The sequence below is a fragment of the Elephas maximus genome, chromosome 3 (genome assembly GCF_024166365.1).
Source record: "Elephas maximus indicus isolate mEleMax1 chromosome 3, mEleMax1 primary haplotype, whole genome shotgun sequence".
Lineage (NCBI taxonomy): Eukaryota > Metazoa > Chordata > Mammalia > Proboscidea > Elephantidae > Elephas > Elephas maximus.
In genome coordinates, this window is record NC_064821.1 from 49,964,107 (window position 1) to 49,988,099 (window position 23,993).

Genomic DNA, 23,993 nt, shown 5'->3' on the forward strand with positions numbered 1-23,993 from the left:
CTTTAGATGTGGAGCATACCGGAGCCACCAGCGAGTTCTATGACAAGTTCACAATTCGCTATCACATTAGCACCATTTTCAAAAGCCTTTGGCAAAACATAGCTCACCATGGAACCTTTATGGAGGAATTCAAGTAAGTATTGGTCCCCTAATGTCCCAGCTTGCTCTCTTGCAAATCACAGGTAGGATTGTGGCTTAAAAGCTTTCACAGCTAGATTCTTGTTGATTGTGTTTATTTGGTCTCAGCCTTCTTTAAAGTTATCCAGATGGCACCCCTAAATGTGGGCAGGGTTATCTAAATGTCTATGCTTGCAAGATATTGCTGAACTTTAGATCTGCCAAGATTCTTCGGGGATGGTATACATAAAGAAAGAATCTATAAATATTCTGAGATGATGCGTTAAGTGTTTTTTAATGTTTCTATGATTACAGTGAATATGAAGTTGCCAGAACGACTGAAATGAGAGCTTATAGTGTTCTTGAATATTGCCTCAAACCTTAGAGTTAGAAATGTTAGGGGGACTTTAGATTTAGAAGCAGTTAAGTTAGGGTCGTCATTTGAAATGCCATTCTTAATAGTAAGGCCCTAAAGCTTGATCAAGCAATTTTTATACACCTACCTGAAATTTCAGTGACTGCTGACACCTGGATGTTAGTAATTCCATCTGCATAGTCTGTAAGTGCTTAAAAAAAAAAAGAGGTAGATGAAAATGTTGAACTCTTGAGTTATTCTTCAGAAGACATTTTATCCCTCTAAACCAAAAAACCAAACCCACCGCCGTCGAATCGATTCCAACTCATAGCAACCCTATAGGACACAGTAGAACTGTCCCATAGAGTTTCCAAGGAGCGCCTGGTGAATTCAAACTGCCGACCTTTTGGTTAGCAGCCGTAGCACTTAACCACTATGCCACCAGGATTTCCTTTATCCCTCTAAAAATGAGTGTTATTAATGGAATAACCATTACTAGATAGCTTTCTATAGAATAAATTCTCTAATTCCTTGTGTCCGTGAACTACTCTATGGTCAGTATTATGTTCCAGCAAAATCCTGGGACACGCTTAGGAGACCAGGCAGGCCCACAGCTTGACCTGCATAGTGTAATTGGGAAGGCTTGTTCTGCACTTTTTTTTTTTTTTTTATGTTAAGTCTTCCTATCCATGAGCAGGGTATGTTTTTCCACTTAAGTGTGTCCTTTTGAATTTCTTGTAGCAGAGTTTTATAGTTTTCTTTGTATAGGTCTTTTACATCCTTGGTAAGATTTATTCCTAAGTATTTTATCTTCTTGGGGGCTACTGTGAATGGTATTGATTTGGTTATTTCCTCTTCGGTGTTCTTTTTGTTGATGTAGAGGAATCCAAGTGATTTTTGTATGTTTATTTTATATCCTGAGACTCTTCCAAACTCTTCTATTAGTTTCAGTAGTTTTCTGGAGGATTTCTTAGGGTTTTCCATGTATACGATCATGTCATCTGCCAATAGTGATAGCTTTACTTCCTCCTTACCAATCTGGATACCCTTTATTTCTTTGTCTAGCCTAATTGCCCTGGCTAGGACTTCAAGTACGATGTTGAATAAGAGCGGTGATAAAGGGCATCCTTGTCTGGTTCCCGTTCTCAAGGGAAATGCTTTCAGGTTCTCTCCATTTAGAGTGATATTGGCCGTTGGCTTTGCATATATGCCCTTTATTATGTTGAGGAATTTTCCTTCAATTCCTATTTTGGTTAGAGTTTTTATCATAAATGGGTGTTGAACTTTGTCAAATGCCTTTTCTGCATCTATTGATAAGATCATGTGGTTTTGTTCTGCACTTTTAATGTTCCTGAAACCAAGGCCTCCTGCCCTTGTTTGTGGGCACTACTATTCCCCAGGGTGGGCTTGCCACCCCCTAATTATACAGACATCGATCCTAAAGTGTAGTCCTCTTCTCTCCACTAGTCTGCCAGTTAGAGTCTCTTAAGGGAGGCAGGCCAAGCTATCTTGGCTCACCAGCAAGGCCCTCCATTGTAACATGATCAGATGGACAGTTCCTTACATGGAAGCTTCAGTTCTATAAACTAATATCCTACTTCATCAATAATTACGTTTTACTTTTTCTTCAATGTGCTTTTCTTTATAATATGAATTAACTATATCAGTAGTCTCTTGTCTCTTGTGTGGGTGACTATTTGTGCTTTTTTTGTATCTTGGTGAGTTTAACCATATTTCTAGTCTGGAACAGTGTTTTGTCTACTTAAAAACATTCAGGGAGTGAGCCAGAGGTGTACTGGTAAACCTGCGATTGGGGTGGGGGGATTAGCATTTGCTGGTTTTCTGTGGTGTAAACAGTTCCACTGTGGCCAGATACAAACTACCAAGGAATCAGCTCACAAATTTCCAGAATATTTAACAACTGGCTATTATCAGCCCCTGAAAGGTGGCTCCAGCATACTATAGGAATGAATTAATCACTATTCATTAAAAAGAATGGCAAAACCATTGTGTGATAGATGTATTTACCAAAAAAAAAACCTGCTGAGGCTGTGTATGTACACCAAATACCTCATGGGGTTTGGTTCCTTGGTTTGGTGGTTTAGGGTCATGGTTTCATGGGACATCTCAGTTAACAGGCCTAATAATGTCTTTAGTGCTTCTGTTCTACCTCCTTGTTCATTGCATGTGCCTGGGGTCTTAAAAACTTGCAAGCAGCCATCCAAGGCACAACAATTGGTCTCTGTCTGCCTGGAGCAACAAAGGAAGAAGGAGCATCAGGAATAGTATGAGGATATGGAATGCATGGTGGATTTTCTCCACGAACTGTTTCTTTTGCCATGAGACTACAACTGGATAGGGCCAGGCTACCGTTAGTGAACATTTTGATCAAAGATTCTATAGAAGAATCCTGATCAAAAGAGGGAAAATGCAGGACAGAATTTCAAATTCTTATGGAACCCAGATTTTCTGGAGCCATGGAAGCTGGGTGAATCTCTGAAACTATCACCTTGAGATAATCTTTAAACCTTAAACCAAAAATATCCCCTGAAGACATCTAGGTCAATTGGCATAATAAAATCTATTAAGAAAACATTCTGCATCCCACTTTGGAGAGTGGTGTCTGTGGTCTTAAGTGCTAGCAAGCAGTCATCTAAGATGCATCAATTGGTCTCAATCCACCTGGGGCAAAGGAAAATGAAGAACACCAAAGACACAAGGTAATTATGAGCCCAAGAGACAGAAAAGGCCACATAAACCTGAGACTACATCAGCCTGAGACCAGAAGAACTAGATGGTACCCAGCTACAACCGATGACTGCCCTGACCGAGAACATAACAGAGAACCCCTGAGGGAGCAGGAGAACAGTGGGATGCAGACCTCAAATTCTTGTAAAAAGACCAGACTTAATGGTCTGGCTGAGACTAGAAGGACCCCAGAGGTCATGGTCCCCAGACCGTCCGTTACCCCAAGACAGGTACCATTCCCAAAGCTAACTCTTCAGACAGGGATTGGAAAATGATACTGGTGAAGAGTGAGCTTCTTGGCTCAAGTAGACACATGAGACTATGTGGGCAGCTCCTGTCTGGAGGGGAGATGAGAAGGCAGAAGGGGACAGAAGCTGGCTGAATGGACACGGAAATACGGTGGAGAAAGGGAGTGTGCTGTCTCATTGGGGGAGAGTAACTAGGAGTATACAGCTAGGTGTACATAAATTTTTGTATGAGAGACTGGCTTGATTTGTAAATTTTCACTTAAAGCACAATAAAAATATATATATAACCCGGTGCCATCGAGTCGATTCTGACTCATAGTGACTCTATAGGACAGGGTAATAGAGTAGAACTGCCCCATAGAGTTTCCAAGGAGTACCTGGCGGATTCGAACTGCTGACCCTTTGGTTAGCAGCCATAGCACTTAACCACTACGCCACCAGGGTTTCCATATATGTATGTGTGTATATATACATACATGTATACACACACGTGTATCCCCTGCAGTCTTCTTAAAACCAACGGTTTAGCTTAACTAATAAGGAATGTATGCCTTGAGCATTGTGCTCTTTCAAGATCTATGTATATGGGGTCAAACTGACAACAACACTCTCGAAAGATTAGATAAGAGGCTTAGGAAGCAGTGAGTTTATGTTAATGAGGGAGGAACAACTCAAGAGGAAGGTGAGAGTGGTTGCACGGCTCGAAGAATGTAATCAGTGTTACTGAATTGTACATGTAGAAATTGTTGAATTGGTATTTGTTTTGCTGTGTATAGTCTCAACAACAACAACAAAAATTACAGCTCAAAAAACTCTATGGAGCAGTTCTACTCTGTAATGCATGGGTCACCATGAGTTGGAATCCACTTCATGACAACCAACCAATAACAAAAATTGTTGACTTGGTATATGTTCTGCTGTGTATATTCTCAATAACAACAAAAATAAAATGAGTTATTTAAAAAAAAAAAGCAAAATCTAACAGACTCAGTAGTCCTTGAACTCTCTGGTACCAGAGTTACGCTGAGGTGGACAAAGCTTTAGGGCAAGATAGATGGCACTCTGGGTGGAGGCTCATTTTCTGGGATCTGCTGCCATGTTTTGCTTCAGGGAGATGTATGACCATGTACAATGTAATTGCCTTTTCAGTTCTGGGAAGCAGTTTGTTCGCTATATAAACATGTTGATAAATGATACAACGTTTTTGCTTGATGAAAGCCTGGAGTCTCTAAAGCGGATCCATGAAGTGCAAGAAGAGATGAAGAACAAAGAGCAGTGGGACCAGTTGCCCCGGGTGAGGACACACACAGTCCCAGAGGCTTTGGCAGCCTTTCAGGGATTCTGCCTTTGGACACGGGCAGAGCTCTAGTTCAGGCACTGCATGTATGGCTCTGATAACTTTAGATCTGACATTTCCCACCTGTGGGCTGCCATGAAGTTATAGCCTAGGTTTGGAGTAGGAGAAAATTCACACAACTGATCTAAAGCTAAGAAATGAGTTGAAAAGCCTTTCAGAATATGTCCTAAAAACTTTCTTTGGCTTTTTAATTTTAAAGCTTTTTGTTTTGGGGGGTTTTTTTGTTTTAGAGAAGAGCTTTTATTGTCTGAATATATTGATTAAGATTTGTGAAAGTAACTAAGATCAAAATCTGTCTGTTAGACAAGAACTGAATTATTCATATGGTCTCCTCTAGACAAATATATGAATCACTCAAGATTCTGGGTTTTCTTTTAACTGAAACAAAAAATTCTATATTTAGTTCCTAATAGAAAAGAAAGGGTCCCTGATGGTGCAATGGCTAAGTACTCAGCTGCTAACAAAAAGGTCGGCAGTTCAAACTCACCCAACTGCTCCTCGAGAGAAAGACCTGGCCATCTACTCCCGAGAAGATTACAGCCTAGGAAACCCTGTGGGGCAGTTCTACTCTGTTACATGGGGTCGCTATGAGTTGGAATTGACTCAAAGGCACCTAATAACACCACCACAACAATAGAAAAGAGTCCTGTTTTGCCAGGTTCCATGAGAAATGTATGATGTTCCCAGGCCACTACCCTTCCCTGACATGCCATTTAGATGGGTCCTGGATCAGTTACCAGGCCCTTGACAGCTACTAATGCTGCCGTATGTTGGTTAGTTCTCTCCCTAGTGTTGTCAGGCTCAGAATCAGAACTGCTTTCCAAAAGTAGTCTTCATGGAGACATGGAGAGGGCTACTTTTTCTTTACTTGCCGTAGCAGTCCCAGGGTGAAAATATTGTGTCACGGTTATAATAATTTGGAGTCAAGAAGTATCTTAAAGGTAAGATCTTGAAGCAAATTCAAGGAATGTTTTCTGTTCAAGGATTCCTGCAGCTTTGATGGGAATTTTGCATCATGTCATAACCAACATACTTAAACTAAAAACTTAAAGGGCCTTACCGGGGCTTCCTCCCGGATCCATGAATACTGGATTTCTTCTATGTCTATGCCACCATGCTCCTTGAGCCCCTCTGATTGTATCCTGGCCGTGATGCCATGGTGTTCTCCTGTTTCCTTGGCACTGGACTGGCACTCTCTGGAATCTGTTTTACCCACTACCCTCATGAGCATTTCTAAACACACATGAACCATTTTGCTATTGGGCCTCGAAAACCTGCCACAGCTTCCCAGCTCCTATAGGATGGAGTCAGCCCCTTGCCTGATGCTCTCAGAGAATATCCCTAGTGTCTTTCTGAGAGACCCTTCCAATCTTAACCTCTGATGCTGTCATTTGGCACCGGTCTGGACCAGTCCCCAGCCCCTCTCAGAACGAGGCAAGTAGATGAGCCATAGTTGAAAGAGCCCAGCTTTGGAGTCCAGGGCACCTGGGTTTGAGAATGAGCATTGCCATGCACTAAAATTTATTTCATCTCTGTTTCCTCAACCATAAGTCACAGATAATGCTTGCCTTGCCAGAAAGCCACAAGGAAAAATAATAGATGGAATGTATGTACTCAGGACTGACACAGAGAAGGTGCTCGTATGAGTAGTTAGTGTGTCATTTACCTTGAGACACTCCTTCTGTTCAAAATGCTCTACTTTCCATCTTTATGTTTCAAAATCCTCCCCATCGTTTGAGTAAGATCTTATCCAAATGCTCCCTCAGGGTTGGCCTTCCCCAATCAGTGTAGGTGAACATTCATGCCTTTGCCTATACCTCTGCAGCAGCCACTTTGTGATGCTTGTCGTAGACCAGCCTCTACAGTAGGTGTTAGGATACAGATCTGGAACACACTGTCCTATTCATAGTGTTAATAGCATTTCTTTATGAGGCAACTGAACATATACTGTTGAATTTTCTGTGTTAATGGAAGAAAAAAAAAGGCAAAAATAGTCCCCAACAATTGCTATTTCAGAAATAATTTTGGTTTGACATTGAAGTCACTTCTTACCTCCCACCTCCCTGGCTGCTCTCCCTTACTTCCCCAGCCTCTAAATGGAGGACTTCAGTGCTCAGCACAAAGGCTTCACCCTTCCTCACTCATTTGCTATGTCAGTATTTCTCAGTGAAGGCACCAGTTAGAATTTTGGGTGGGTCTCTCTTTATTATGAGAGACTGCCCAGTACATTGCAGGACATTTAGCATTTCTGGCTCCCGCCCCTTTAATGCCAGTGATGTCCCTCCTGCTGGCAGTCATCAGGTAACCAAAACCACCGCCTTGCAAGGCCTGATCCCCCAGTTGACAATCATTGCTAGGTGATCTCATCTGTTCTAAGACTTTAAATATCTGTAGTCTCAAGACTCAAATTTATCCCCCCAGCTCAGACCTCTGACTCCAGACTCATATAACCAGCTGTTGACTTGCTTCTCTACCTGGTGTAATAGGTATCCCAAGCTCAACTTGTCCAAAACTGAACTCTTGATGTCCTCGAAATCTCCTAAGTCAGCCCAATCTCAATAACTGGCAGCTCCATTCTACCAATACCTCAGACCCGCCACTTTAGAATTGTCATTATCTATCCATTTCTCTCACTGTCTCTCTCTCTCTCACTCTCTTTCAGCAAATGCCTCTAGGCTCTGTCTTAAAATATATCCACTATCTGACCACTTCTTACCACTTCCAGCCTCCCCTAATCTCTCACCTGGATTATTGCAATAGCCCCTATTTGTTGTCCCAGGTTCCCCCTCTTTCCTCCCCAAATCCACTGTGCAGCCAGAGAGATGCTGTTAAAATTTGTATCCACTCATTATCACCGATCTGCTCAGAACCCTTCCAAATTGTGGCCTACAGGGTGCTGTGGTATCTGCCCCACAATACTTCTCTGCCGTGACCTATCTCTCTCCCCCTTTCACTCACTCTACCCTAATCACTTGTACTTCCTTGCTCTTCACAGAGCAGATGGCCTTTGCGCTTGCTATTCCCTCTACCTGAAACACTTCCCGCAGTTTTTTGCTGACTCATTTCCTTCAGATGGCCACTTAAATATCACCTCCTGTTTTAGCTTCTTAGGGCTGCCGTAGCAAAGTACCACAAATTGAGTGGCTTATAAGACAGATTTATTGTTTCATAATTCTGGAGTCAGAAATCTGGGTATCAGCCATGAGGCTGTGAGGGAAAATCTATTCCATGCCTTTTTCCTAGCTTCTGGTGATGGCTGTTGATCCTTGGCGTTCCTTGGGATCAGTCCAATCCCTGCCTCCATCTGTCTTAACATGGCCTTCTTCCCTCTGTCTGTGTCTGTGTCTTTTTTATAAAGACCCAAGAAACCAAACGCATTGCTGTCAAGTCGAATTCTGACTCATAGCAACCATATAGGACAGAGTAGAACTGTCCCACCAGGGTTTCCAAGGCTGTAATCTTTATGCAAGCAGATTGCTACATCTTTCTCTCCCAGTGGTGGGTTCAAACTGCCAACCTTTTGGTTATTGGGTTAGGACCCACCCTACCCCAGTATGACCTCATGTTAATTGAAACATCTTCAAAGATCCTGTTTCCTAACAAGGTCACATTCACAGGTACTGGGGGTTAGGATGTCAACATATCTTTTTGGGGGGCACAATTCAATCTATAGCACCTCCTCAGAATGGCCTTCCCTGACTACCCTTTCCAAAATAGTATCCCCCGAGCTCAACATCACTCTTTCTCCCCCTTACACTGCTTTATTTTTATTCATTGCCATTAGACTTATTGCGCACCTGTTTGTTGCTTGTCTCCCTAATTGGAACCTGCTCCATGAGGACAAGAAGCCTTATCGGTCACGTTCTGCACTCAATCACCAGTGTCTAAAGGAAACCCTGGCATGTAGAAAGTACTAGATAATATTCATTAAATGAATGAATGAGACACTCAGACATTTAGATAGTTCATGCCTTGCTCTTCTTGTGCCTTTACTGGTTCAGTCTTTCTTTCAGTAGGCTCATTCCTACCAAGGAGTACCGAGGCTCAGGCCACCCAGTGTCATTGCAGAGTCTCCGCCAAGCACCAACAGAAGCATAGCACTTACCCTGAGGACACTCAGTTGGCAACTTCAGCTATTCCAACTGTTTCCCTCCTCTTGCTCTTCTTGTGCCTTTACTGGTTCAGTCTTTCTTTCAGTAGGCTCATTCCTACCAAGGAGTACCGAGGCTCAGGCCACCCAGTGTCATTGCAGAGTCTCCGCCAAGCACCAACAGAAGCATAGCACTTACCCTGAGGACACTCAGTTGGCAACTTCAGCTATTCCAACTGTTTCCCTCCTCACCCCCACCCCAACAAAAAGTAAAAAGGCCTCTGAGTAGATGTAAGAATTTAAGTGTTTACTGATGTTTCTGTATTTTATCCATCTCAGAGCCTTCAGGGCTCCACCTTATTTTACCCATGAGTCAAACACACCTTATTATCTCGTTTCCCGGCCTATGGCAGAATGGAAGGAGGAGGACGGTGCTGGAGGCAAGCATGCTGACACTTGTAAGAGGTGACAGCCTAACAGTGGGAAGACAAAATTCAAAAATCTCAGCGATCTGTAGGCACTTGGTGTAGGGACAAAATCTATGTGCTTTAGTACAGTAAATGCATCAAATATTTTTAAAATAATGATGACTAAGTAAAAGTTGTTATTAAGGGAAGTGAACTAACATTTATTAAGCACCAGAGTACCATGTGAACTAACATTTATTAAGCACCAGAGTACCTCTTTAATCCTGCATGGACATTATGGTGACATCTTTTATCACTGAGGAAACTGAGGCTCATGGAAATTAAATAATGTGCCAAGTCCACACTATTCAAAGCCCTTCTGACACCGGAACTCAGAACAGGCTGACTCCAAGGTTTTTAGCATCAAAACTCTTTCTGTTGTGGCAATAAAATGTATGATGCCTTTTTAGGAAAATTTATATCCAACATGATTAAGATAAAGAGTTATGGTGCAGAAAGGGGGCAGCTTCAGTTAGCTAGAAAATTCACTGGTGTGGGTTGTGGTACCGTTCCCTAAGCGTGTTGGCTTCATTACGCACTTGTCCAGTTATGAGCTGACCGTGTTTTTCCTTTGCACTTGGCGTCTTGGTGAGCTGACGAGTAGTACTGAGATTTGTTTGGCATTTGTTCTGTGTTTCCTAGGATCAGCAGCAGGCCCGTCAGTCTCAGCTCGCTCAGGACGAACGTGTTTCACGCTCTTATCTTGCCCTGGCAACAGAAACGGTGGATATGTTCCATATCCTCACCAAGCAGGTCCAGAAGCCGTTCCTCAGACCAGTGAGTAGAAACTTCAGGATGTTTGTTTTGTCTATTGGATCCCACCTTCACACTTTTATCACTTACAATTTAACATAGTTGTTGAAATCATGGGAAGTCGAGCTTCACACTCACTGATAAGTAAAATTCTGTTACTGATTTTGTGCCCAGTCGTGCCAATTAATACACACAATACTCTGTTTCTGGACTGAAGTGAGTATGTCTAATCCTACTACCCAATCCGCACTCATTCCAAAATGACTTAATTCACTTTCTCTTTAGACAGCACATTGGTTTATTCATGTTGAAGCTGTGACGTATTTTTTCATTATTGATTTATGTGTTTTATTTATAGAAAGAGTATACGGTAGCATCCATTCGAAATTAGAGTGTATGATAATCAATTTTTTCTGTTTAATATATAAGTATTCTTATTTACTGTGTAATTATTTCTACTTTCACGTGTAAGGTCTTTTCTGATTCTCTTAGATGTAGCTTTGTTACACTCAGGAAACCAAAGGTTAATGAGAGCCATAATTAGGGTTTATGGTAGATCAAAGGTAGTCAAAATGGCTGGGCTTGACATGATTAAGAAGACCTGGGTCCTATTTCTAAAATTGAAACTGAGCAACATAACTGAGATCTATGCCTTGCTTTGACCAGTCCCACCAGGCAGTTAGAAGCTTTATGGTGAGGCCTGCACAAGGGTAGTGAGGAAAAGAAGAAAGATACCTGAGGTTCAGTAGTTATTTGGCTTTACGGAGACAGAGTTTACAATGGAATATAATTTTACTACATCATATCTCCTTTGTTAACCTTTGTCACACGATTCCTTTTATTGTCACCAGGAGAGGGATTATTGCCGCACCCTGGCCTGTGGCTCCTGCTTTCTTCCCATTCTCCATCTTCTGTCTCTTCATAAACAGCTTGGAGTACCAGAGCAGTGAGGTGTGAAACAAAATAGAGCTCATTGTTGAAAACATAAGAACACCACAACTAATTTAAACAAGATAGTTCAGACACTTGCTTCCCTTAATGGTTTACAAAATGACATTTCTTTAAACTTTCTCTGTAGAGGCCAGATAATAAATAGTTCAGGCTTTGTGGGCCGCGTGGTCTCTGTCACAACTATTCAAGTCTGCTGTTGTAGCACAGAAACAACCATAGACAATACGTAAACAAATGAGTGTGACTGTGTTCCAATAAAACTTTATTTACAAAACAGATGTTGGGCCTTATTTGGCCCATGGGTAGTAGTTTGCCAGCCTCTGCCCTGAACCATGTTTTATTGTAAGTTCAGTGACTCTAATGGCAATGGCATTTGATTGTTATAAGGTAGGAAACTATAATGAATTATTTGAGATTAAATCATCAAGAGCCTATTTTTAGTTCTAGGTTCTTCATTTTTCAAAGTAATTATTGAAAGCTAAGCCTAATATTTTCATGTCAATTAAAATTAAGTTTTATTGAGCCCTGAGCCATCAATAAGGAGCCCTCATGGCGTAATGGTTAGGCGCTCGGCTGATAACCAAAAGGTTGGCTGTTCGATCCCACCCAACAGCTCCACAGAAGAAAGACTTGGCAATCTGCTTCCACAAAGGTTACAGCCAGGAAAACCCTATGGGGCAGTTCTGCTCTGTCACATGGAGTCACTATGAGTTGGAGTCGACTCAATGGCACCTAAAAACAGCAACAACAATAATCCATCAACACACTCTGCCTCTGGTCCTCTGCCCTTGACCTTGGACCTGTACCTGCTTTGATTTTTCTGTTTCCTTCTTCCTTCCCTTTGCTGCACCATTTTTTGTTTCCTTTATTAACTACCTCAGAACTCCCTGTCTTCAAGAACCCTTTAATGACAGACTCTGTCCTGATCTGATCGCTCCTTTATTTCACAGCTTCTTAACAATTAATTATACCTAAGCCAAATTTTCCTGTTTCACTTTTGCTTAAAGCAGTATGTACCCAACTGCAGTGTGTATTGTGTATTCTTATGCTATTATTACATATTGTTGTATCATTGCTTTCTAGTTGTTTCACTTAAGTTTATCTCACTGGTGACAGAAATTTTATCTTCTACTCATTTACATTTCTGTCTGCATTATATCTGATAAATAAGAATGACGTACGCTGTCTAAACTGTAAGGAACTTTTGAAATTTATGAAAAATAATGCATTACATGATGGCTGGAAGACCATACACAAACCCTTTCATGACTTGTATTATGAAGGTGGAGTTATGAATAATTTTTTTTCTTTTACCTGTCTCATGTTTTTGTAATTAAAAGATGTATTTAAAGAGAAGATTACCCAGTGTTGCTATTTATAAATGTGCTATCAGCCTGCAACCTTCCATTAAGTATTAAAATTATCAGATTAGAAATGGGCAGAAAAGAAAATTTTGAATAGAACGTTGTCCTTCTCCACCTTAATAATACGCAGCACATAAAAGGGACTCTGAAGATTCATCCAGTCAATTCTTCCTTCCCTGAAATGGGAGCTTTTTTCGTCCTTCTCACTTGTCTCAACAGCATCAATTGTCCTATTATCTTATGGTTTCCTAGGAACTTGGACCCCGATTGGCTGCAATGCTAAACTTCAATCTTCAGCAACTCTGTGGCCCCAAGTGCCGCGACCTGAAAGTTGAAAATCCTGAGAAATACGGCTTTGAACCAAAGAAGCTATTGGACCAACTGACAGATATATACTTGCAGCTGGACTGTGCTCGCTTTGCTAAAGCCATTGCTGATGACCAGGTCAGTGTCTAAGGGACAGAAAGGCCATCTCGGGGGGCATGTGGGGTTCTCGCTGCTGAACTGGGAGACCTTAGTTTGCTTCTCTGCAGATTTACTGGGAGACTCTATGTAATCACATATCATCTTCCCCTTCTCCATGTGAAATGAAGGAAGTGATAACTTTCAAACTGTGGTTTGAGAAGTTTTTAGGATGTAAATGAAAATAATGGTCGTGATGGCAAGGGAGCTTGTCTAGTGTAAAGGATATATCTCGGTTGTTTCCCTTTGGAATTACAGAGTTGGATTTGGCCCAGATCTGTCTCCAGTTCATTTCCTACCTGATCTTGCTAAGGGCCTACTCCACAAATCCATTACATTCACAGAAGAGCCTGACTTTCTTAGCAAATCCAAACCTTCTACCAAAGTTCCCTACTTTAGTGCTGCCATTATTTTTGTGGTCTTCCAGGCCTAAAACCTCATGTGGTGGTGTGCCCTGTGGTCAGATCTGTTTCTTGACCTAGTTTTGTGTTCTTTGTTTTCATGGCTACCAATGTAGCCTAAGATAGCCCTCCCCAACCAGATTTTCCAATGATCTCATAAAGGGCTTCCCCTTTCTCCGTGTTCTTCTGTCCTGCATCATCTTCAGTATAATAATGGCTAATGCTTATTAACTGTATACCAAATTTGAACTACTTTCCATCATTTTTATTCATTCAGTCCTCTCGAAATCCTATAATGTAGGTTCTATTAAATTCCTTATTTCAAAATGAGGAGACTGAGGCACAAAGAGGTTAAATAGCTTGCTCAAGGCCCCAGAGTTAGTATGGGATAGAGGCAGGGTTCATAGGCAGGCAGTCTAGTCCTAAACCCATATTCTCAACCTGTCTGCTCTTCATTTAAAATCCCTAGAACGTGCAATGCTTATTTCTCTCTCTGTATTTTTGTTCACACTATTTATGCAAATACTACTTAGATCTCAGGTTAACCATCAATAGGCATTCTAGAAGGTTCTTTACCCATGTCTCATCCAAAAGAATAATGTTAAAATAGAGGAATTATCAGTACTTTTTTTTTTTTTAAATAACCAGTTTACTGAGATATAATTCACATACGAAGGTACTTTTTGAGATAAACAAGGGAAGTGGTCTTGACCGAGTGGCCTTAACGGAAAATAAGTACATATGCATAAAGCAGTTTTTCCATAGGAAATAGTGGTAAAAGACAGCATTGGGAGATTGCAGTTATATTTGGGAGTTGTTAAAATATTGTACTGTGTCTCTTGCCTATAACCATATAATATGGTACATATTTAGAAACGGAAGGTCAGTGGTAGTCTAGTGAGGAAAAGAAAATGGAAACGCTGACTAATGAAGATAGGTCGCCTACCTTGGGTAGCAGCAGGGCTGTAGGTGGACTTCCATAGCCCAACTAGAGATCAGAGGTATGAAGAGTCCCCCAGAGACTCTTCCATTTTTACTATATAGGGTCCTGGAGAGTCATCATTTAGCGTGCTCCCTCTTCTCCTGCTAAGTCTGCTGTGGCTGCACACATCACAAGAGGTTGGCGTAACACAAAGGTTGCAGTGTGAACAAGCAGATCACACCCAATGAGACAATGAAAACCGAGTAGGTTATAAAGAAGTGCTTTATCAAGCTGCCTTTCCTTGGTGACCAACAGAATGGCCATACTGCCTGGTAATGCCTGTGGATTGTGGTGGCAACCTGTGGAGGCACCTGCCTTGCGTTGTTGACAGCGGTTTCTGTACAGTGGCACAAGGTGTTCATGAGTGTCTACATAGCCCTGTTCTTACAGATTCATAAGGCAAACACATACATGCCAGTGACACAGTGGCAAGAGCAACACATTTTCGGTGGATTTTTTTTTTTTTTTTTCCTCTTACAGTATGTTGTTTGTGGTGATTGTTGGGCATTTTCAGTTTTTATTGGCTAGGTGGGGGCATGGCTACTTGATTGTTTTGGAAGAGGATGAAAGGCTAGAAAGTGTCAGATGAGAAGTAGAATTTTGTCTTCTCTTTGGAAGCAATAGTTTTGGTTTGGTTTGTTGTATCTTGTTTTCCTGGGAAAACAAAGGGAAGAAGAAAATGGCACTTTTACAAGGAAAGAAAGAGGCTTCTCTCCCTTCATACCAAGAAGGGTCTGAAGACCAGTGTCCAGAGGGTGAACAGAGGCAGTAGCATGAAGAGCCACTTGGGTCAGTGCTGTGACCTGCATCGATGGCCACTTCTGACTCTGCTTTTACTGGCAGACTCGACTTCCATGGAAGACTGAAGCTCTGACAGTTTGTGGAGTTGTGTCTAACACCATTTTCCATTTAAAAACAAATAAGGAAGAGCCCATTGGAAGTCACACACCTTCTCCCATGCAGTCTTTCCAAAGTTTCTTCCTCTAATATAGAAGGAAGCCGAGGAGGGATGTAGAATATTGACTCTGCGTCCCATAGATTTCCTGCTTCTTTTTTATTTTATTTTTTATTGTGGTGAAATCTACATAACATAAAATTAACCCTTTTAAAGTGTACAGTTAGTGGCATTTAGTACATTTACAATGTTGTGCAACTATCACCAAAACATTTTCATCTCCCCCAAGGAGACCTCAAACCCATTAAACAGTTATTCCTCATCATCCTCCCGCCCCAGGCCCTGGCAACCACTAACCTTCTTTCTGTCTCAATGGATTTACCTATTCTGGATATTTCATATAAATGGAATAATACAATGTATGACCTTTTGTGTCTGGCCTCTTTCACTCAGCATAATGTTTTCAAGGTTCATTCATGTAACATGTATCGGGACTTCATTCCTTTTTAAATTAATATTCCATTGTATAGATATACTACATCTTGTTTATCCATTCATCTGTTGATGAACATTTGGGTTGTTTCTACCTTTTGACTATTGTGAATAATTTGTGTACAGTTATTTATTTGAATACCTGTTTTCAGTTTGGGGGATATATACCTAGGAGGGAATAGCTGGGTCATATGGTAATTCTTTGTTTAACTTTTTAAGGAACAATCAAACTATTTTCCACAGTGTTGAACCATTTTACATTCCCGGTAGCAGTGTGCAGGGGTTCCTATTTCTCCATCCTTGCCAACCCTTGTTATTTTCCATTTTTTAAATTATAACCATCCTAGTGGGGATGATATCTCATTGTGTTTTTGATTTGCATTTCCCTAATGACTAGCATTGTTGAGCATCTTTTCGCGTACTTGTTGGCCATTTGTATATCCTCTTTGAAGAAATGTCTATTCAAGTCATTTGCCCATTTCTTAATTGGGTTGTTTATCTTTGTGTTGTTGAGTTGTAAGCTTTCTTTCTGTGGTCTGGGTATTAATCGCTTATCAGATAGTTTCCTGTTTAATTTTGTAACCACTCTTCTTGCCTGACCCCTACCATACCGAACTTGAAGAAGCAGCTCAGTAATATCTGTTTGGTTGGTTCATTGATGTCACTGCTCTTTGAGGCTTAATGCCATGTCCCCTTATCATAAATACCCTTTGGTTTCTAATAATCCTCACTACACTAAGCAAGCACAAATCAACTGGTTAAAAATTCATCATCTTTTTATGTATAGAATGGGTGGTTTTTTATGTTGATAAGAAATGGGCCAAGAAATGGCTACTCGTTACAAAGAGAAGATCAAAAACTGCCTGGCGAAATTGTCTCAGTATTGTCTATAGCAGCGCCTCTCCCTGTGCTCCAGTAATTCCGTACGCCTTTTTACCCTTCCTACATATGACAGTCTTTCTGCCATTTGTCTTCTGTGCCCTCCCTCAAGGGAATGGAACTGTGGCTTACCTGGATCATAATAATTAGACACTGAATAAAGTGTTAAATTAATATAGTATTTCACTTTTAGAAAATATAACAGAGGCTCTCTGACCTTTACTGGGTTCTAGAAGATTTTTGCTAGGCCCAGGCATCCTCCTTTCACTCTTTCGCTGTCAGTTGCATGGATTAATAAGGGGTGTGGGTGTGTGGAGAGAGAAAGTGAGCCTGTGCACTTATTTAGAAATGAAGTTAAAAAAAGAAAGAAAGATTGAGGAATTTCAATCCAGCACTCTGAGAGAACCCAAGTATAGTCATGTGCCATATAATGTCCGTTTGGACAACGTCCAACCACATATATGTTCGTGATCCCGTAAGGTTGCAATAGGGTTCAGAAATCCCGTTTGGGAAATGTTATGTAGGGGATGTAACTGACATAGCAAACACAACAGCTTCCCACACACAACACATGTCTCTTGTGTACAAAATGATTATGCTCCCAGGCATATAATGATACAGTACATATATAACCTGTAACACATAGGTCTTGATAGTCATGATAAATGCCTATGTTACTGGCTTATGTATGTGCTATATTGTATTTTCTATCGTTATTTTAATGTCAACTTTGCCTACTTAGAAATAAAAATTTTACATATAACAGTGTGGCTTCTACCCATAGGCAGCAGCATCTAATCTCATGTATCACGTGTCTCTTGAGTGTTGTAGCATTATCTCTCTGTTTAATTTTCTTCTGGAAATATTACCGTGAAGTACATCATGGCTCCCAAATGCAGAAAAACCAGTGCTAGCAATAGCAGCAGTATCCCATACAGCTTCACTAAGTATGTAATATGGTGTTTGCACGACGTCCAAATCACATAACGTCCTACTTCACAGAATGTATCATGGACGTTCAACGATGTGTGACTTACTGAGATGACTTCGTACTGTAGTTGTTGATGTAAATCCATAGTTGTACATCATGGGTCACATTATTGGGAGCAAAACTCAAGGACATGAATAGTGTAAAGCCCTGGTACCCACAGTAGAGTAGTGAATGGAATCAGGAGCAGAAGCTCTTCCAGGCCAAGGCTGGGGGCTGGAGAACAGATGCCCCGGTCTGGCTCAAGTGGATGGTACAAGCCCAGGTGGGCCTGGTTTTTATTGCAGTGGCGTGTCTGGGGAAGGGGTGTGCTTCAGAACACCAGTCTACACGGGTCAGTGCTGCAGCCAGCTGGCTGGCTCCCAGCCCTTTTCCAGGGGTACGCTTGTGAATTCTCACAGATGTGCAGACTCACAGGTCAGAGAAGGAGAGACAGACTGACGCTTGTCTGTTTCACAATGTAATTTTTTTTTGGTCTAAGTTTTCTGGGTTTTACCTGATGTGACTAGTACTTGTAGTCTTATCATACAGAGCCTCAGGTGTAAGCATTCCCTTCTTCTACTTACATCATTGTCACTGAATGGACAAGTGGCCAATGCTTTTACCATAAATGCAAAATATTGTATACTTTGATATTTTGTAGTGTCAGTGTTTTAAATGAATTAGACAGCTGTGAGGTGGGTGTATAGGAATCCTTGGGTGGTATAAACATTAATGTGCTTGGCTGCTAACTGAAAGGTTGGAGGTTCAAGTCCATCCAGAGGCACCTCAGAAGAAAGGTCTGGTGATCTACTTCTGAAAAATCAGTGACAGGAAACCCAACGGAGTTCAGTTCCACTCTGACACACATGGTGTTGCCACGAGTTAGAGCTGAGTTGACAGCAACTGATTTGGTTTTTTGCTTTGTGTTTTTCACCCATGGAAACTTTTGCTCAGAAGAGTTAGAAATTTGCCTAAGACTACACAGCTGGTATAAAGGAACCCTGGTGGCACAGTAGTTAAGCACTCAGCTGCTAACCGAGAGGTTAGCAGTTCAATCCCACCCAAGTAGCTCCATGGGAGAAAAGACCTGGTGATCCGCTCCTGTAAAGATTACAGCATAGAAAACCCTGTGGGGCAGTTCTACTGTTACATGGGATTGCTGTGGTTGAAAATCAGCTTGATGGTACTCAACAACAGCACACAGCTGGTAGGTGACAGAGCGAGAATTCAAATCCAGGTTTGGCTGGATCTGCGGTTAACACTTGTCCTTTAAACCCCTACCCCTCTAGTGGACTTAAATCGTGTCTGCTCCCAGGCCAGTTCACGCCTTCATCAGGGTAGTCTGTTAGAGGAGCCCTGGCTTTTGAGAATGTTGAACTAAATCATCTTAAAGGATTGACAGTGAATGGGAGAAAACACCTTTAAAGTATGAACCATACTGGTCTGTTTTCACAATGTTTGCATCCAGAGAAGGAGCTGAAATGTCCACCTCCTGATACATTGCTAGGGCACAGTGCCCTCAAGCACGGAAATAGACGAGCTGCCCTTCCTTCCTAATATCTAATCTTGAATAGAAATGCAAGCTTGCTGTAAAAATTCAAAAATCTCCCCTCCAGCCATCTAGATGCATCAGTGGGTCTCAACCCACCTGGATCAAAGGAGAATGAAGAACAAGAACACCAAGGTCACACGACAACTATGAGCCCAGGAGACAGAAAGGGCCACATGAACCTGAGTCTTACATCATCCTGAGACCAGAAGAACTAGATGGTGCCTGGCCACAACCGATGACTGCCCTGACAGGGAGCACAACAGAGAAACCCTGAGGCAGCAGGAGATCAGTGGGATGCAGACCCCAAATTCTCATAAAAAGACTAGACTTAATGGTCTGACTGAGACTAGAGGAATCCCGGCGGTCATGGTCCCCAAACCTTCTGTTGGCCCAGGACAGGAACCACTCCCGAAGACAACTCATCAGACATGGAAGGGACTGGACAATGGGTTGGAGAGAGATGCTGATGAAGAGTGAGCTACTTGTATCAGGTGGACGCTTAAGACCGTGTTGGCATCTCCTGTCTGAAGGGGAGATAGGAGGGTAGAGAGGGTTAGAAGCTGGCAAAATTGTCACGAAAGGATAGACTGGAAGGGCTGACTCATTAAGGGGAGAGTAAGTGGGAGTATGGAGTAAGGTGTATGTAAGCTTATATGTGACAGACTGACTTGATTTGTAAACTTTCACTTAAAGCTCAATAAAAATTATTAGTAAAAAAAATCTCCCCTCATTTGCCTCAATTCCAGAGGTAAGGTGACCTTTACAATTTGGCGTGTATTATTCTAGTCTTCTCGATGCATTTATAGTTTTAGGACTTTATTAAGAAGAAGAAGGTGCACACAAATGGATCATATAAGGGGTATTTTCTGCAGCTTGCATTTTCTGCCTGAAGTGTACGCACTCCTCATATTGCCTTTCCTCATTTGCAGAGATCCTACAGCAAGGAGTTGTTTGAAGAAGTGATTTCGAAGATGCGGAAGGCGGGGATCAAATCCACAATAGCAATAGAGAAGTTTAAGCTTCTGGCCGAGAAAGTAGAAGAGATCGTAGCCAAGAACGCGCGGGCAGAAATCGACTATAGCGACGCCCCAGACGAGTTCCGAGGCAAGTCGAGGCTGCTCTTTTCAATGCAGAATTCTTTGATTTGGAGTTAACATGAAAAGGGTGCATTCTGTGTTTTCAACTTTTTAATGGCATGCTGTAGTTGCTTTCTAAAACACTTTATCTGAAATTGCATTTGCCTAATTTTAGTTCATATTGTAAATTAAAAGAAATACAAAGAAAGCCCTTAGCCAGAAATCAAACCGGATAACCACGCTGAAGATCCCAAGGGCAGCATTGCCTTTATAAGTGGGGATCCCTGTTTTCAAAGACATCTAAGCAGTCTTAAGATAAAGGATCCTAGCCTGCCACCTTCTCTTGTGAGGGCCTGCCACTGTGTCTGTCCCTGGTCTGTCTTCTCTATTCTTTCCTTCCAGCACCAGCTAACAAAAGGCTACTTTCCCAGCAGCAAGAGGCAATGCATATGCCCTGGTCTAATGCAGATTTCATCCTGAACTCAGGGACCTAGAAGGGGCCATTTGATTGCTCTACCTATGGATATATTTTCACTGATAGGAGAGGCTTTGTTCTGTTTTCTTTTTCAGTTTTAGGCTCTATTATTAGATTAGAGTTTGGTTTACGAAGGGTCTTTGTCCTGCAGACCCTCTGATGGACACCCTGATGACTGACCCAGTGCGGCTGCCCTCTGGCACCATCATGGACCGCTCCATCATCCTGCGGCACTTGCTGAATTCCCCCACGGACCCCTTCAACCGACAGACGCTGACAGAGAGCATGCTGGAGCCAGGTAGGGGAGGGGGCAGCTTGAGTTGCAATGCTGATATCAGTACCAAGAGGTTAAGACAACCAGAGGTGAATCGAAAGAGGGAAATTTATCAAATACAGAAAACATATGAAACACTCTTTGCCCTTTTTTTTTTTTTTTCCCCTGTAAAATTCTGGTCTTTCCTTTTCTGGTTCTATTCCTTCGGCAGTCTCAGCTTAACGTGGGAATGAATAGCCTTTTCTCTCCATTCGTACAAAATTCTGAGCCTTGCTCACTTTTGGGAAGAACCCTCCCACCTGGGGCCTTAACCCTCCTTTCCTTTTCTTTCCTCAGTGCCAGAACTGAAAGAACAGATTCACGCCTGGATGAAAGAGAAACAGAACAGTGATCATTAAACCGTCCCCCTTGCCCACCCCTGCTTGGAACAGCCAAGGCCAGTGAGGCACACAGAAGCAGCATTGGTGGCGGAAATGCTGCAAAAACGTTGGCGGCCAAATGTGGCCAAACGTGCCACGAGCCCACCCCGAGTGACCAAACGGTAGAGACCTGAAAGGACGTGACGAGAAGAGGAGCCCAATTCCTGTACATATATTTAAGTGACAAACACGGTCCAAAGCTCGAGGGACACATGTTATGATTGCTTGTGTAATAACGCACGTCCTTCACATGTCACCATTTGGGGCTTTTGCAACTGAAGTCTTACAGCAATGACAAGTGGGTCTTGGCAGCATCTCCTTTATCTGTTAGTTTTTTTTTTTAAACCCAGTATCCGTTGATTTGATTGTGATTAGAGAACCTTGGACATTTTGCTGCTAAATATCTCCCCCTGCCCCTCCTCTTTCCTGACCCTACTTGCACTGCTGTGGATTTTTTTTAAGAGAAGCAAAAACAAAAATAAACTCCTTTCCCTGGCCCTCCAAACATACATTCTGTGAGATAACTGTGCCTGCAACAAAGTGCTAATCCTGGGGTCGTATTTTTATATCATATTCACATATTTGTTTTTTTAATTGGTGTTAGATGACATGATTAATAAAAAAGGCAAGATATTTTCAGAATTTGAATTTCAGTTTTTATTTTTATTTATTTATTTTTTTTCTTTTGAAATGTCCCTCTTAAATTTTTTATCCTGAAGAAAATAAAGAGAATCCTGCTGCTTCGGTCCTTATGATAAGCCCTCTATTAGGACTCTGGAAACCCTGGTGGCGTGGTGGCTAAGTGCTACAGCTGCTAACCAAAAGGTCAGCAGTTCACATTCACCAGGCGCTCCTTGGAAACCCTATGGGGCAGTTCTACTCTGTTCTGTAGGGTCGCTATGAGTCAGAATCAACTTGATGGCAATGGGTTTGGTTTTGGTTTTTGTTTTGTTTTTTTTTAATTAGGACTCTAAGAAACAGCCGCAGCAAAGGAGGTGTTTAAGTATATCAGGACTTACATGACTTATGTTTTTGGGGGGTAAGGGGTGGTTTTTTTAATGCTACATGACAGTTCTAAACCTTTATAGTTGTCCTATGAGGGAAATAAATTCCTCAACTCTTGAGACTGTGAGTTAGAAGCAGGGTCATTTGTATGACGTGTCCTTTGGGGCTTGGCCTTACCAAAGCAAAAAAGGGTGCAAGAAATGTGGAAGTATGTCTGTTTATTTAAACACACATGTGCATACACACACACACACACACAGATACATACACATCTACCTTTTTGTATTACTTCTCCCTACTCAACATACTTGAATTCTTGAATTTCCTTTGGGGTAAAAAAGGATTTGAAACCATAAAGTGTTTTAAAGAAATTAAGTCTACGAAAACATACTTTCTTTTTCTTTTCCTTTTTTCCCCCCTCTACAGACAATGTCCTCTGTTCAATTTCTAACTCAAAATACAATAAATGGTGATACACATTCAGAAGGAATCTTCTTTGAGTCTCTTCTTTTCTTGGAGCGGGCAAAAGGGGATGCATGTGGCCAGTTATCTTTTCCGGAGCCAGTTAGGAGTTGCTGTTTTTAAAATAGAACTTTATTATTAGTGTCATTCTTTGTGCTACATTTGGTTCTCATTTGTACTGTATGCTGATTTGAGGGGTAGAGAGCTTTGTCATCTTTCACCTCTTGCCCTGCTCAGGTTGTGACACTATCCTCTCCCTGGCCTGCAAGATTTTTACTTAGATCCAACCCAGTTCATAGACATTTTCTTAGACACTCCAGTTTACAAAATTTTACAAAATATTTACAAAAATATTTCTACCAACTCATTTAATAATAACAATAGCAGGGAGCACTTATATAGTACTTACTATGTGCCAGGTGGAGTTTCTGAGTGGCTCAAATAGTTAAGCACTCAACTACTAGCTGAAAGGTTGGTGGTCTGAACTAACCCAGAGGCACCTCGGAAGACAGGTCTGGCAATGTGCACCTGAAAGGTCACAACCTTGAAAACCCTATGGAGCATTTCTACTCTGCACGCGTGGGGTCGCCATGAGTTGGAATTGACTAAACAGCAACTAACAATGACAACAACATGCGTGTGTGTGTATGGGTATATACACCCACTCCTCACTTTATCGACGTAGTTAGGTTCTAAAGTTCAGGTCATCATGCAAAAATGGAGGATGACTATATCATTGCATACCTAACAAATTACATCGTTGTATAACTGCCAAACCACTGAGAATCACGGCCCAGCCAAGTCGACACATAACCATTACAGCCAGTGTTACTTTCACCTTGCACCTCGCCGTTTGTTACTGCCAGACATGTGTCATTAATGCACAAAATAGCCAGACAAATTTTTACGTGGTCGTAAATGTGAAATGTCCGATAACAAGGTAGATAGTGAGGAGAAGGTGTAATAACTCAACGTGAGCCCAGAATGCTCCTTAGAGGCAAGGATGGCGAGACTGCGTCTTACATACTTTGGACATGTTGTCAGGAGGGATGAGTCCCTGGAGAAGGACATCATGCTTGACAGAGTACAGGGTCAGCAGAAAAGAGGAAGACCCTCAATGAGGTGGATTGACACAGTGGCTGCAACAACGAGCTCAAGCATAACGATTGTGAGGATGGCGCAGGACCGGGCAGTGTTTT

General features: G+C 41.8%; 1 protein-coding gene across 2 annotated transcripts in view; it reads left to right on the forward strand.

The window, feature by feature from the left end:
* UBE4B (ubiquitination factor E4B) overlaps positions 1 to 22,816 on the forward strand; it is a 159,388-nt gene extending 136,572 nt beyond the window's left edge. For both annotated transcript variants that reach the window (XM_049877871.1, XM_049877870.1), the window contains 7 exons: positions 7 to 133; positions 4,618 to 4,762; positions 10,025 to 10,159; positions 12,703 to 12,894; positions 20,013 to 20,187; positions 20,786 to 20,932; positions 21,245 to 22,816. In XM_049877871.1, the coding sequence (XP_049733828.1) occupies positions 7 to 133; positions 4,618 to 4,762; positions 10,025 to 10,159; positions 12,703 to 12,894; positions 20,013 to 20,187; positions 20,786 to 20,932; positions 21,245 to 21,306 (983 nt within the window). In that variant the 3' untranslated portion in view covers positions 21,307 to 22,816. The remainder of the gene's footprint in view (positions 1 to 6; positions 134 to 4,617; positions 4,763 to 10,024; positions 10,160 to 12,702; positions 12,895 to 20,012; positions 20,188 to 20,785; positions 20,933 to 21,244) is intronic.
* The last annotated feature ends 1,177 nt before the right edge of the window (positions 22,817 to 23,993 follow it).